The 16,387-nt window shown below is 43.9% G+C and overlaps 1 protein-coding gene across 1 annotated transcript in view; it reads left to right on the top strand.

The window, feature by feature from the left end:
• The window catches only part of CACNA2D3 (calcium voltage-gated channel auxiliary subunit alpha2delta 3), a 776,419-nt gene that overhangs the window by 395,484 nt on the left and 364,548 nt on the right, over window positions 1–16,387 (top strand). The window contains exon 10 of the mRNA XM_032458250.1: window positions 12,214–12,303. Within this exon, the coding sequence (XP_032314141.1) occupies window positions 12,214–12,303 (90 nt within the window). The remainder of the gene's footprint in view (window positions 1–12,213; window positions 12,304–16,387) is intronic.

Below are 16,387 nucleotides of genomic sequence, written 5' to 3'. Positions count from 1 at the left end.
GAGACCATATCTGCTCTTGCTCAATTGATCATGTACAGTATGTGGCATTTGATGGCTTCTTAATCAACATTTGAGGTCTCAGTGAATGAATATGATCCAGCAACAGGCTAGGGGTTAATAGGATCAAATGTGTACCATGGGGAAAGGGAAGGAAAGGCCATGATAGGGGAGATGTGAGGTGCATACAGTCAGATTTCACTTCACCCAGTACCAATGGGGATTGTATCAAATGGATGCCACTGGAGGCCTGTTCTAGTCTTAAGGTGATGGAATTTGGTTTCTCATATGGTTCTGCCTTAGTAAAGCTCAAACCTCCTGTCTTTTTCATCAAACTCTTCTTACTCCAGCAGCCTTTTTTCTCCTATATTTCTGTTCCCAGAGTGAACTCCTGACCTGTATCTAGCAAGCAGTTCCTTATTTCCTTATCACTTTGCCCATCAGGTTATTGGAATAAGATTTGTACCACATTTTATGTTCATCATGAGCTTCTCAAGCTGTTTTCTTCTCTGCTCCTTCATTTGGCCCCTTTCTGTTCTTTCTTCTTTTCCTCCTTCCCTCTCATTTCTGAGAAGCTGTACAGTGTGAATGGTTAAGACTAGGAGTTGTATTGGGCTCCCTAGAGAAATGGCCAATTATAAGTTAGGGGCAGAAAATGAACAAGATGAGCCTGGAACATATTGTCCATTGTGACAGTAGAAGACTACAACTACTGTAAAAGGACTTGGGTGCAAACTTGAAGAAAAAAAGTCTCCTACTGGCCAAAAATGGGATAAATTGAGTAGTGCCCTCAAAAGAAATTAGCAACAGATTGAAACACATAATATATGCTTCAATCTATGCTGATACTGGGCAAAGCAGAAAAATGTGAAGCAGAAAAACCCTAAGTTCATAATAGTACTTAAAAAAGAGAAGGGAATCGTCATGGTCACCTTTGGACCAATCTCAATTTTGAAATTCAGTGAACAAAGAGCAGCAAGTATTTATCCAGCTTTATTCTACAGGCAGTTCATAGATAACTAAATAGTGTGAGAGGAAAAGCTCCTCTTTTTAGAAATTTCTAGATATTTCACATCTAATAAATGAAGAAGAACGATAGAATTAAAATATCATGCCTAATGGATTAGTGAATCTAGGCATTGAGCATCACTGGCTGCCTGCCTCACAAAGAGACTACCAGATGGTTGTCTAAGGTAAGTAACAATACCACAAATGATGTACATGCCACATAAATACACACACACACACACACACACACACACACACACACACACACACACACACACACACGTGTCAAACCTGAATCTGATCAAGCTTTTAAAACCATAAATTTACTAAAATATAGGGAACAGAGGAACATGTTGAGTGACACCTCAGGAGTGCAATTAGTAAAATTCAGATTCTGGGCACTCTTCATGACAAATAACTTAGTTTCTTCAACAAAAAATTGTAAGAAAAATAGTGAAATGGGAACTCTAGAATGAGAGACTTAAGAGACCCCTCAACCAGTTACCACATGTGGACCTTATTTGGACCTTATTCAAGCTGTGTGACTGTGATTGACACAATGTACAATGTGTGTTGTGGTTTTGTTTTTTTAAAGTTTTTATTTCAGACACATACTACATTGATATGTTCACATATGAAACAGTATGATGCCTGGGATATGCTCAGTATAATCTGGATGAAGGTACATTAATTATCTATTGTCATGAAACAAATTTTCCCCAAATTTAAGAGCTTAAAACACCAAACATTTATTTCCTCACATAGTTATTGAGGGACAGGAACCCAGACGTGTCTTAGTTGGGTGGTTCTGTATCAAGGTCTCTCACAAAGTTGCACTCAAGATGTTGGCTGGGCACTGCAGTCATCTGAAGGCTCAACTATGGTAGAAGATCTACTTCTGAGCTCATTCATGTTGCTGTTGGCAGGAGATCTCAGTCCCTTGACATCCATTGGTTGGAAGCTTCAGTTTCTCACTTTGTGGGCACCTCCATATTGCTGTTCGCAACAAAGCAACTGGCTTCCCCTAGAATGACTTATTCAGCAGAGATCAGGAGAACAGCCATGGTGGAATCTATAGTGCCATTCATAACCTAATCTTGCAAGTGGCATCTCATCACTTCTGCTGTATTCCCTTGGTCACAGAGCCCCAACCCTGGCCCAGTGCAGGAGAGCCCTATGCAAGTGTATGAATATCAGGAGGTGAGGATCACCAGGGGCCATGTTGGAGGCTAGTTACCACAAGGGATATGGAAATAGGTGGTGGTAGAGTATTAATAGAATTTGCTGTGAGTTGATAATTGAAATTTTCTGTAGTAAAAAGGTTTAGGGGGAATTAAATATGTATTTTAGAGTTAGAATGCTTGGATTTAAGTCCCAGTATTGCCGTTGATTAGCTGTGAGCTCTTATCAAGTGATGTAAACCCTCTGAATCAGTTTCTTCATTTATAAAATGAGGATAATGAGAGCACTTTGTCTCCTGGGATTGTTGTGAGGCTTGAAGGAGACATTAATTCTGAGTGCTCAAGCCAAGAGCAGTATTATCTTCTCTTCTGTCAGGTGTGCTCCTTCTGCTAGGCCTCAAGCCATCCACAGGACCACCTATTTTCTAAAAACCCTTTTCTCTAACTCCTTAGCTGCATATTGTGATGTTCCCTGGGGGAAAGCTACCATTTGTTTATCTCCTCACTACGTGTGTTTCCCCCTTTACAGGCTGCAGGGTAAAGCACTTGCTCAACATGGAAGAGAGAGAGAGAGAGAGAGAGAGAGAGAGAGAGTGTGAGAGTGTGAGAGTGTGTGTGTGTGTGTGTGTGTGTGTGTGTGTGTGTGTGTGTGTGTGTGTGTACACCTTTGCTGCCTTGGCCAGGTCGACCCATTTCTCTGAGAAGGTGGATTAAACCAGAGAAAAGCTATGCCTCTCCTACTAGCTGCTTATACATTGGCTGTGCTGTGGTTCTTATCTGTCCAGTATTCCCCTCTCATGAAATCCCCTTGTCCTTAGCAAATCCATATATAGAAGGTTAGGTGGGACTTTCCCCAGTTCTTGCTTCTGTAACCACAAGTTCAGAAATGGGCACATGATCTGGGCCTGGATGAGTCATGGGCCCCTTTCTCTGGCTGTCTGATTGGCTCAGGCCCAGGCATGCAAACTAAGCAGGGCTAATTTGAGTGTTTCCAGTAACTCTTCTGATAGAAACATTGCTGAAATTGGTCTTGTGTAGAGTTGCCATATTTCACAAATCAAAGAGGGTACCCAATTCACTTTGAAATTCAGAAAAACAACAAATATGCTAAAAATGTAGTCATTGTTTATCTGAAATTCAAAGTTAATTAGGCATCCTGTTTTTTATCTGGCAACCCTAGCTCTGGCCATTGGGCAGACTAAGCCAGGAGCATGTGGGGCTGGTGATGTAGGCAGCTGTGTGGTCGAGAGCCTGCTGGCAGAATGAAACCAAATAGTTCCAGGAGAGAGACACAGAGAGACCCATCCCTGAGTGCACTGGTTGAGTCCCTATAGGGGTCAATGACCTTCCTTTTGCTGTGTGTGGAGTTGTGCGATTTATTTGTTTTTGTTTTGCTTTTTAGAATTTCAATTTGGATATTTTAAATAAGCTCAAAATATAACACCATGCATACTCTACTAGTAAGACATAACATTTACTGACTGCTTACTATATGCTGGATTCTGTATTAAGTACTTTGTCTGAAATTACTTCATTAACTTCTCATAGTAACTGTGCATGGTATAAATGAAGAAAAAAAAGACCCAATAATTTCCCTTCTATGAAGTTATTTTACTGGTGTTACTACAATATACACTATGACTCTACAATATGCATACATTTACTGTAGTAATGTTCAAAAAAATAAGACACTGAAAACCTAAATTTTCATCAGTAGGGGACTGGCCACATAAATATTGATATATCTTTAAAAAAAATTAGGTTGTCATATAGGGTATTCACAGACTTCAATGAAAATGGAAGAAATTCAGATAATTAAGTTTGATACTCATATGTAATTAATTTGACAAAATGCAGAGATCATTGAAACAAAACTTTAATTGAATACAAGTTTCAGAAAACTATACAAATCTTCCAAGTGATCATACAGGAAAAGTTCTAATTTAGTTGTCTTAAGGGGCCACACGTCTTTACCAAGGTGTCCTAGAAATGAATGTTGCTGCCCCTGAATAGGTGAGCATGAGGCAGATCAGGGCACATTCGTCACCACCCCTGGCCTGTGACCCCAAATGTGTGTCCTCAGCACCCACCACCTTCCACAATGGGCTGTAACTTTGCGTTTGGGTGCAAAGGACTTTCAGCCTGACTGTGAGGAGATGGTTTGATGAAGATGAGCCCATGGCATCTGCAGGGCTGCACTGGCATTATGTTGTCCCTGGATGCCGATTATAAATACACATCTCTTTGTAGCTGAAGCTTCACCAAGCTTGGAGCTGTGTTTGGAATGAACTGAAGCTGTGACTTCTGTCTGTTCTCTCAGTATGGCTGACAAAAGACTTTTTCCTCCAAGAAGCAAACCTGAATTAAATCAAGGTTTTTATAAAATTTATGAAGGACCTTCAGAAATGTCAGAAAGTCGTGAAGTGTGAGGCCTGCCTGTTTACACACACGCCGTCTTACCAGGCAAGACACAAAGCAGGCACTTCTGTCCAAGTAGTGTTTGGGTCATGGCTTTCCTGTCTCTGGAAGGTTCGCAGAGCTGCCGCTCTCTGTGGCCTCACGAGGATGATGAACTGATAAGATATGACAGGGAGTCCTTGGGGACCCCTCCTTGCCCCACTGTGCATGGCTTCATGGAGGCAATAGTTCCACTTTAGTTATTTCCTGATCAAAGAGAATTGCCCATTCTGGCCTTGTCATTATCATCTTACAAGGGATAATTAGTGCTTTTGCCAATGAAAAGAGGATATACTCAACTGACTACCTGGTATGAATTAATACTCATTTGTTTACATCCAAGAGATCTATCTTGTCTCTAATTTGGCACTAGCATTAAACAGCTGCTACCTTCAGACACTTCAATTTGTAATAGACAACATAAAGGAGAAACTGCGACTCAGACACAGTTTTATCAGGTCTGTACTTTCTCCTCCAAATTACAAACATCTGGATTTGCCTCTTTCATACCAGCTTTCTCAGGCCATTGTGTTTTCACATTTGAGAAACACCATGTCACGATGTGCTTTCTCCACTGAAATTGAATGACAGTCTGATTCACTTTGAGGTAGCAGTGTCACAAGATGTGTGCAAGTGCTTTTCTCTGCACCGTGTAGAGAGGGGAGCACAAGTAGTGAGGAGATAAGAAACAAATGATAGCTTTCCCGAGGGAAGAATCACAGTAAGCCCCTAAAGAGTTAGAGAAAAGGATTCCTAGAAAATAGGTGGTCCTGGGGATGGTTTGAGGCCCAGCTGAAAGAGAGTGCCCAAGACAAAGATAAGGTAATACTGCTGACAACATTTATTGGGTGCTTTCTATACACCAGCCTCGGCTTGAGCTGAGGACCCTGACATATGTGCCCAAAAGATGGTGTAAAATTCAGCCAGGGGATTTTTCAGACTCCACTGGAGCCTGGAAGAATCATCCTAGGGTTGGGAGTGAAGGAGGGTGTTCTGTTAGGAGGAATTACATTGTGAAGTTTCCATATTTATATGAAATCATCATGTGGCCCAGTATCAGTCAGGTCAGAAGACAGGTATGGATGCCCTCTTGATCTCTGACAAACGGGCTCCTGCGGCTTGGGTTTGGAGTTCAGTGGTGATGGGACCCTTGAGATTTGTGAAGGTGTATTTGGGAATTTACATAAGGAGTTTGACATCAGAATGAGACAGACATGACCAATGGGACACTGCGTCTCTAATTCAGGCTGATTTTATATTAAGCAGTATCCCTATATTAGGAGAAGGCAAGTGGTACCATGTCTGTTACTCATAGAACTAAAGTTTGGAGAGCCTCTATAGGTTACTCTTACCTTTAGTTTCTTAATTTTAGTTTGTCACCTGGTGGCCACAATACAAAGTAACATAACAAAGCCAAGCACATCTGATGAACACTTGCCCTGTTTCTGCACTCCCTGGGCACTGCCAGATGCTAAGTGTGACCCAGACAGCAAGGGGCAAGGACCTGCACAATTCCTGTACTCCTTTTCTCACATGCATGATCTTGTTCCATTGGATATCATCAAAAAAACACAGATTCAACAGTAAAATTATTAAGAATTTCAAGACAGTGACAATGAAGCTTTAAACCAAGCACGGGCCCTTTGAGCATGGGGCTCTGTGTGGCTGCGTACATTATGTGCCCAAGAAACCAGCCCTGAACAAGATCCCTAGGGCTCCTTACCCCCTACATGCTGTACTTTGTCAGGGACATTGAGAGCTGCACCCTGTTTATTGGAAGGGGCTGGGTTGCATATGGGTTTAGAAATGGGGCTCTGCAGTTGGAAATCTACCTTCCTCATACTTGCTCTGCCATCCTGGGTAAATATTTTATTGTTCTAAGTCTCCATTTGCCTATATGTAAAATGAGAACCTAATAGTACTTTTTGGGAGTGTTTAGGAGAAACAAGTGAGGTTTTGGATGAAAAGTTCCCAGTGCCCAGCATACTGTTGTAATTGAGCAGTGGTGGCTGCCATTAGAGGAATTGGGTGAGGCAATTTCTGAAAACCTTCCCATGGCTGCAGCAACCCTTATCTGCATATAGTGGGCATAAAAATCAGGTCTGTTGAACTCAAGTGACCTCAATGGGCACCACTGATAGGTGGCTGTTAGCCTTTCCCCCAAATAGCCCCAGCCAGGACCACCAGCTCTCGGGGGCTCTGTGGATCGGGGATTGTTTTGTCTCCTGATGTCTACTTTTTATATTAATCCCCTGCTTTTAATTGGGAGGACTCAAACATTCATTATAATTACATAGACAGGAAAAAACATGATTGCTATTATCACAGAGAGAGTTATCAGTATTGATTCAACTAAATCAAATGCTGGTGTAGGAAGAGGTTTGTTTCGCCAGGACCCTCCGCTGGCCTGGATGTTGTGACTGTTTCATGGAGATAAGCGGCCTCGCTGTGCCTGCTGGCATCTGGGCACAGGAAGCCATGGTACTTGTGCTGGTTCACCTCCCCAGGCATTAAGCTGTGCTAATTGCTTTGGAAGCGAGGCCTTCTCCCGGACAGCAGCACATGCTGCATGAGTGCCTGAAGCAAAGATAAAAAGCCACCCTCCTCCTCCTTTATTGAAGTTCAGTAATAAAATAGAACTGTCACCATTCCCAATAAATTGTTTATTTTAATTTACAAAAATAATGGAAACTGGCCACCTTCTGGCACACAGTTGTTGGGGACTGTTTTTCCTGGCTTGGCTAATTTTGAGCCTCCTGTGCTTCGGTAGCTTGCTCTGGAAGACACTCAGGCCTTGCTGTCAGTAAAATCGACTATGTGTCTCTCTCCATTTAATAAAACCTGACCCTAAATGTGATTGATGTAAGTCATTTTTCAAGGTGAATTAGATTGTAAATTTGCAAACCAGGAAGTTAGCATAGGTGCTTCAGGTATAAAGTTTTGTAGGATGTTTTCAAATATTTCTTTTAGTGAATATGAAATTAAAATAGTCTCACATGTTTCTTTCATCACAGTTCTTTTAGATGACTTCTCTTTTCCTGTAATAATAGTGAGAGGTCACCTTGATACTTCTTGCATTAAGAGGGGAAAGAAGGCATAGCTGAAGGAAGTGTCTTACTGAGGCTTATAGAGAGGGTGAGTGGCAGAGCAGGAACTGGAATTCAGCCACCTGGCTCCTGCCTGCTGCTCTGAAGCACTGATGCTCTCACTTTCTTTCCACTAGGCAAGAGCTTTCCCATCCCCATTTCACAGGGAGCAAAATAGAGGCCTGAGAGCCAAAGCCTTGCCTCAGGGTCTCATAGCTGGTAAATTGTCTAACCAGAGCCTAGACTCAGTCTCTTGAGTCCTAGTTCAGTTTTATTTTTGCAGAGTCCACGGGGTCTATATACAAGTTGTTAACATACAAGTATAGAGTGATTGCATTCAGTGTAAATATTTTCGATTCTTATAGTAAGCAGGCACAACTGAGAACAGACAAAAAGGAATCTGTGTTGATGAGGAGGCTGCAGGGCCATCAGCCGTGCCCCTTCATTCTCTTTCAGACACTACCCTTGGAGTACACATGGTTAGGATTCATCTTCAACAAACTGCTCCAGGCTATGGGAAGTGAAAGTCATGACCGTTACATACACGTGCACCAGGAGTGTGCTGTGTATGAAGTGCCTGACTCTGTCTGGCACGGGCACGGACATGTGTGCCCACCAGGCAATGCAACGACAGTGATTAAGAAGGAAAGGAGTGAGTGTAGAGAAGGATCATTGTAATGCAGGGGGATCTTTGGGAAGGTATTGTATCAGCCAGGGTTATTGTGATGGGTGTGGTCATCAAGGTCCTTTCCTTGAGTGGCCCGAATATAGCTAAATCTGGTCAGGCAGAGAGTCAGATTTATTGGCACTTACCTGAAAAAACTAAACATGGCTGGATTTAGGGGCTCAAGCCATGCTGTTGTGACTCTGTTTTGGCCCCCCTCCATTCTGGGCTCTGTTCTCTTTCGCTGTTAACTTTATTTAGACGAGCTGTTTCTGTGCAGTGGCTACATGGCTGCTGGCAGCACCAGGCTTCCTCCCTGATCTTTCAGTAATCTCTGTGGAGAGAGAGAGTCTCCTTCCCACGTTTTGGTAGAAGCTCAACTATGGCTGATGGGATTGGAACTCAGAGTGGGCAGAGCTGATCAGTGGGCTCACCCCTTGATCTGAGAAGGAGAGAGAGAGATGTTAGCCTCACCCAATCCATATAAATTATGAGGTGGTGAGAAAGAAGGAAAATCAGAACGGATATAGATACTGGACAGATAAAATCACACATTCACTGGGTAAAAACCTTAGAGTTTCCTCTGATTCACCATCAGTCAATGGCTTAGTGAGGAGGACAGACCAATCTAGCCCTGTGTCTCCAGTTCAGCACTGCCCAATAGAACTTTATACAATGATGGAGATATTCTTTAATCTTCACTGTCCATTGCAGTGGCCACCAGCCGCAAGGGGCTTTTGAGCACTTGAAATGTGGCTAGTGTGATCAAGGAACTGAGTTAGTAATTTTAATTAAACTTAGTATAAATAGCTTCATGTAGCTCATGGCTACCGTAATGGACAGAGTAGCTCTTAGTGGAGGTCATATGTGAGAGATGGGTCCCTGGAATTCAGCCCCCCCCCCCCCAAGTTTGTGTAGGAGGAAAGTTGGGCTGAGGGTTAAATGCAGAGCCTGGAAGACCAAGATGATGAGGTTGAGTTGGTTCACGTTGTGGAGTAGGAGGAAAGGGAGTTATGGGCATGAGGGAGAGGACAGAGAGAAAGAAACAGTATCCTTCATTGTGACATCATTTGGAAACCTTTAACTTGAGGAAGTATTTTTTCTATCTTGTATATGGCCCCAGTTTGTACCAGGAAGAAACAAAATCACAATTGACCTTGTTATAATAGCTAATTGAGGGGAATTCCATGACATGTTATTACATTTTACTCTAAGTGTCCAACAGTAAAGGCAACCATTGCCTGAAGCATCTTTCTGCACATGACATGCAGCGACACAGGAATTAAAAAAAAATTAAAGGAGGTCTCTGTGTTATTTAAAAAATACTGTGTAAACTTGTGTGACTGAGCACAGTTAAATGCAGCTTACAGAAATGACATCAGATGAATAGAACAAACTTGTCAAGGCAGAGTTAGGCCACTGAGATATGAACCTGGGGCCAGTTAAAGACCAGCCTCTCTGCAGGTTGTGGGTGGGCATGTCATCACACTCTGTCCTGTAGGGTATGTGGGGGCCACCATGGGGTGATGCTCGCCAAATCTAAGTTCTCTTGGTGGTCGCCACTCACCCACGAGGAAGGTTTCCAAGGGTGGAGTTTCTTGAAGAAGACAGACTAATCAGATTTCCTCTTGTCCACCTACTGTGGGACTCCAGATTTGGTCAGTTTCCTAAGTTTGTCCACAGAGTGCTCATGGAGGACATGTCATGCACTTGGCATCCTACTGGGCCTTAGGCATCAGGCAGGAAGAATAGAGAATCATGGAACTTGGTTTCTGATCATGTGGTTTGCCTGGTTGCCTGGCCCTCAGCATGCCTCTCTTCCATCACTCAAGCCACTTGATAGTCACCTGTAGATTCAGCTGCAGCCCAAGTGCAGAGACTAGGAGTGAGCATTCTGGAGCCAGACTGGCCAGCTCTTTGTCAAGATACAGCCAGGCATGCAGGGTATCCCCCTCCTCCATCCTCAGAAAAGAGTAGCAAGTATATAGCAGAAAGAAGGAGGGCATTAGAGCAGATAAAGCTGATCGGGGTAGAACTTGGGCCAGGCAGCTGGGAGGTATGTGAATTTGGGGACAGTGCTGGGCCCCAAATTCTGCAGGGTGGGATGATTGAACCCCACAGGGTTGTTGTGAGGACTCAGTTGCCTGGTATTTATTAAGGACCAGAGTAGGCTTCCAGAACTGGGGCTGCTCTGGTAAGCGTGAGGGGACGGTTGCTGTGAGGGAGGGGCAGACCAGGGAAGAGGTCATGTGGGTGGTGTATGAGTATCCCCAGGGTGATCTACCAACCTCAAATCCAACCTTGATTAATGTTAGACTTAGGTGTCATTAAAGCTGATTACCATGAGTAGCCCAGTCAAGCTTTACAGTCAAGTTTGCCAGCAAACCTGCAGCCCACCCTGATGACAAGAGGCCCCTGTTGCTTCCTGAGCAAGTCCAGGCAGAACAACATCTTAGAACCATCAGCCATGTCCAAGGATCGATTTCTATGATCTGCTCCAATGTTTTGATCAGTTTTGGGGTTCTAAGGCAGAAACATCCTGAGTGGGTGTCACCATGTGAATGCTGATGGCTTTGTTGGGTCCCAGCATGGTAGGAGAAAGGAAGCCACTCCTAGGCCAGGAGACCACCGGCAAATCTTTTCCAGGAGCCACCCCTCCTGCCCCTCTCCCTCCTAGTGACTTCTCTATCCAGTTCCCGAGCAGAGAATGATGTGGATGCCTTTGGGGAGAGAATAATTCACTTCAATAGAAAAGAAATGGTTTTGGAATGAGTCAATTGGAAAATTGTGCCAGCTGCTGTGCTACTGTGGACATGGGCTTTGGGCCAGTGGACATCAGGTACATCCACACATACCTGGGAAGGAGCCTGGACCTGCTCTTGCCTCTTAGTTGGGAAGCGGGAATGTTGGGGGTTTCACAGTTATTTTGTTTGTCCCCTTTTCAGTTGATGCTGGTTCTGTGGAACTGACAAAGCAGAAGAGCCTGGGACTTGTCTCAAAGAGACTCTTTCCCATTCTACCTGTTCCTTGAAGCCCTCTCTATCTAGCCTGAGTCTCCCTTTCATAGTCACAACTGTCAGGTTATGATGCAGTGTTTATCCTCGCTCTTTGGCTCTTTGGAGGAGGCTATTGAGCGCCTTCTGTGTATAGGTATGTGGTGGATGTGGGGGACAGTAGACAAGCAGACATGCCCTGTCTTAGGAACATCACAGTCTTAAGTGGGGACAGAATCTAATCAGATTATACACTTGGAGTGCTCAGTGCAAGGTGGGTCTGAGCCTGGGCTGACAGCCTGGGCTTGCAAGGAAGCATTCGAAGCCAGTCTCAAAGGTGGGTGCTCTGGGAAGGCTTCCTGGGTCAGGAAAGGGTGATGTCAAAACTGAGACCCCAAAAGTAGATAAAAGAGAGCATCATGATGGCGATAGGCACCAGAAAATGGATGGAGAATGGGTTCCCAGTGGAGGAGGAACATGCATGGAGTCCTAAAGATGATCAGGAGTGGGAAATAGAAGGTGAAAGAGGGGAGAGTCACAGGAGATAAAACTGGAGAGGAAAGCAGGAATTTTCAACAAATTACATAGTTTTCACCAAAATCTGAACTTTCCCCCCTAATGTGTAATCCAAGCTAAAAAATACACATGGAAGGTAAATTTTATATTGAGTAAGTTCGTATGTTTTGAGTTTAAAAGACAAAAACCAAATTATGACCATTTGGGTCTGAAAATTATTGGTTTTTGCCTTGGCATGTGTTTGCTCATTCGAGGTTGGTGTTTCTTATAACAGGACAGATGCTAATGGGTTTTTTGCTTTGTTGTTTCAGCACTTCAGGGAGCATCTGGACAAACTTTTTGCCAAAGGAATCGGAATGCTAGATATAGCTCTGAACGAGGCCTTCAGCATTCTCAGCGATGTAAGCTCCTCTTTGATTTGCCTTTTTTTTTTTTTTTTTTTTTTTAAGTTATGGACCAGCATTACTGTTAGGCCTGGCTGTCATTGAGCAGTATCCACAGCATAAGATGGGAGGGTAAGGCTGGCCATTTTCATGGTCTGGGAAACCAGGTTCAGCCAGTGAGGTCAAACCAGCCCCCTGCTGGGCAGAATTGATGGTGCAGTCTGGTCAGGGGACTCACCTGCCACACTCATTGACTCTGGGGGCATCAGTGTCTCAATAGTTGAACACCATCTCATGCAGATTTCTTTTCATCTGAGAAACTCTCATTTTGTTAATGGAGTAGACTCATTTCTTATGTCACACTGAATCCCTGTCTGTGGCGATGTTCAGAGGGAGAAGGGCTTTCTCTGTGCAGTATGTTTGGAGAGTTCTACAAGCTGTACCTATCCCTCTCTCTCTTCCAGCCCCTTAGAGATTCACGGTATGCAGTAGCATACTCAAGGCTCCCTGCTTTACCTGCTGTTTCTCACACTTCTTTGAACAAAGAATCCTTTTTCAAATAGCACCCATTAACATTCTGTGAAATATATTGGGGAATCTTGGACTGGTGATTCTACCCCTTGAATGCAATTGTGTTAAGCTAGAGCAACATATAACTTTTGTGTTCTTTTTACTCTGGGAGGGCAATAGGAAAAGTAATGACTGTCTTTATTAATGCAGTTTCTGTATCATTTATTTGGCTAGTATATGTTGCATGCTTTTCTGTGCCAGACACTGGGAATACACCTGAACAGTACAAAGTGTTTACCTTAATGGACCTAACATTCTAGTGAAAAGGTCAGCAGACTATGGCCCATGAGACAAATCAACCTGCATTTTGATTTTGTAAATAATGTCTTGTTAGAGCACAGCCATGCCCACCTGATTACATATAGTTTATGGCTGCTCTTGCACCACAATGGCAGAGTTGTTTAGTTTCAATAGAGACCATATGGCCTATAAAACCTAAAATCCTAAAATATTTACTATGTAGCCCTTTACAGAAGAAGTTTGCTGACCCCAGTTCTAATGGGAAGAGACATAAGAAATGAGTAGTTTTATGGAGAACAAGAGTACCATTGTCTTGGTGTGATAGACCTTCTCCTTTATACAGTGAGGTCAGGGAAGATCTCTCTGATTAGGTGATGTTGGAGTGGAGGCCTGAAGGAACTGAAGGGGCAGCCCAGGTGGATAGCTTGAGGAAGCGTCTCCAATAAGAGGAGCAGCAAGTGCAAAGGCCCTGAGGCAGAAATGTTTGGCATATTTGCAATCCAGTGAGAAGACCAGTGTGACAAGAGCAAAGTGGGGAAGAGAGAGTGCTAGGAAGTGAGATCATGGAAGTAGCAGGAGTTGGATCACAGGGAGCCTAACAGACACTAGTGAGTAGTTGGTTCTCACTCTATGTGGGATGGAAAGTCACTGGAGTCTGAGCAGAGAATGACACACTCCAACTTGGATTTTAAACAATTCAGTGGCTGCTTTATTGATAAATAGCAGTAAGGCCATTATCTGGAAGACATATAATGGTGGCTTTGGACCAGGGAGGTGGTGGTTAAGATGTTAAGAAGCAGAAAGATAGAAACCACTCTAGGTATTTCAAATAGCAGGAGATGAACTCAGAAAGTTGGTTGCACAAGGAATGGAAAAGCTGAGAAACCAAACAGAAAATGAAACAATCCATGGATTAGCACAGGCAGGAGGCAGCTCCTCTCTAGGGCAGGAAGGACAGCAGGAGGGAGAGATGTCATCAGACCCTCCTCACTGTGGCCATCCAGATGGGAATAAAACCATGGAGGGGGCTGCCCAGTATAAGGTGGAATCTTGGCGTGAAGGACCTGTCCTGTGGAAGCTGGTGCCTTGGAGGAGACGCAGCCATTGCTGGAAAATGCCCACGTCCCCATAGCAGAAAGAAAGGGAGATATGGCTTAGAAATTACTTGGCTTCTCCCTTCCATCCTTCAGTATTCTCCTTCGGGCGAACCTTGTCAAAACGCTGGGGAGTCTGGGAAGTGTGGTTTACAGGGAAAATTCATGGGGTGGAGCTGAGAGCAAACAAGCACTAAATGGGGCAACAGCTGTGTTGAGTTGTCACAGACACTGGGAGACGAGCTAGAGGCTCAGAGGCCTTGCTGCACTATCTCCAAGCAGCTCTGTGGGCCGGCTGCTGTCAATTTCCAGGTGGGCATTCACCTAACACTGCACAGCTCCTATTGGTGGTCAGTTTTGCCTCACTCCATGATTTGAATTTTTCCTACTCAGCTACAGTGGCCTCTCAAGCCAAGGGTAGACCCTAATTCTAGTGTCCTTTTTACCAATAATATCTATTGGCACAAAGAAGGCTATTGAGGTCTCAGTCCTGAGCTAGTGTCACGCATGACTGCAGAGGAGAGGAAAATAGGAGGAAATGTGCATGTCAGCTTCCCTCATACAAACAGAAGCCCTTCCCTCTTGCCTCATTGCAAGGGACTATTGGCTACATACAATTAGCATTTAACACTCGGTGTTTGATTCAGCACATCCCTGTTAACATCTTGTTAGTAATTTATCAACGTAACTGACCAGAGCCAAGGACCAAACTACATCTTTAAATTCTGATTTGAACCCTGGATAGGCACCTTCTCAGGTCTGGGAGAGTCAGAGCTCTGCGTATCAGCAGGCTCTTTCTAGGGGGGTGGTAGTGAAAGGAGTTGCCACATTTGGAAAACTGGCTCTCTTTATTTTAAAAGCCTAGTGTCTAGCGCAGAAGGAGGTTCTCTGAGCTGGGGAGTCCCTTGCTTGGAAATGTGCCCTGCAGATTTCTGTTTTCCTGTTCTTTGGCAGAGAAGATGAAGGGGTAAGAGTGAGGAAATGCTTGTCATATATAACTTTGTAACCTCTGGAGCCAGGCAGCCTGGGCTGAGAAGCTTAACTCAGTCAGAGCTTGCTGTAGGACCTTGAGAAGACTGCTCAGTTTCACCTTTATTTTCCTCATCTGTAAAACAGGGATAGGAATAGATCTAGCCCTGGCTACTTAACTTGTGAGGTCTAGAGCAAAATGAAAAGGGAGGCCCTTGTTCAAAAGTTAATAAGAATTTTAGGAGAGTGACAGTAGAGTATTAAACCAAGTGCGAGGTCCTATACAACTAACTGTCCACATCATATTCCAGGAGAGTGGCTCTGGTGGACTGGGGTTGAGAAATCAAAATGAGGAAGTGGTGCCCAGCTCCCTTTCAGCAGTGCTGGGTTGGGTGGGAAGTGCCATCTCACTACCACAAAGACACTAGACGACCTCAGCTTTTTCTAGAGCACTTGTCATTTCTAGAAACAGCTCCCACTCTTAATGCTTTGATCCTGTTCCATGCCCAAGTCCTCAGGAGTAGCTGCTTCCCTTCATTTCCCCTTCTCCTTTTCCTTGCCCTGGTACCTTTTCTCTCTTCATCCCTTCCACTTAAAAGTTTTGTTCTAAGACACTCCTAAGCCAGTGAGTGATTCCCACTGCATGTCCTGTGGAATGCTGGTCTGCCATGAGACTCTGACACAGGTGTGGTGGTCAGGGTGGGGGATGCTATCCTCCTCTTGGAGACTCACAATGCACTTGTGCTGCAAAAGGCCTTAAAAGTCCCACAGTGAGCAGACATTTTAAAATGTGTCTATACCAGCACTCAAACTTACTGACCCAGGAACTCTTTATATCATATCACAACCTCAGGACAGAATCTTGTAGAAGTCGCAGATCACTGATCACACCTTCAGGCATAATATCTTTTTATGCTTTAAGAGGGTATATTGCACTCCTAACACCTCTAAGAGCCAGAGAAATTACTATCACATGGCAGATTTTTTTCTCTTGAATCCTGATGAGAGAAGTATTTTTTAATCAGGGAAACTTTCTGCACACCTGCTTGCTCTACCTTCACCTGTAAAAGCCCTCTGGGGTCTGGCCAATCAGAAAGTCTGAGAGGTTGAGTATAAATTCCAGAAATTAAGGAATAAAAAAAGTTAAAAAATGTCCCTGCTTGATATTGGTTGACAGTTGGCACCATATTCATTTGAGAGCACATTTATCCCAGAGAGAGAAACATTTC

The sequence above is a fragment of the Camelus ferus genome, chromosome 17, assembly GCF_009834535.1.
Source record: "Camelus ferus isolate YT-003-E chromosome 17, BCGSAC_Cfer_1.0, whole genome shotgun sequence".
NCBI classification, from domain to species: domain Eukaryota; kingdom Metazoa; phylum Chordata; class Mammalia; order Artiodactyla; family Camelidae; genus Camelus; species Camelus ferus.
This window is presented reverse-complemented; position numbering and strand designations above follow the sequence as displayed.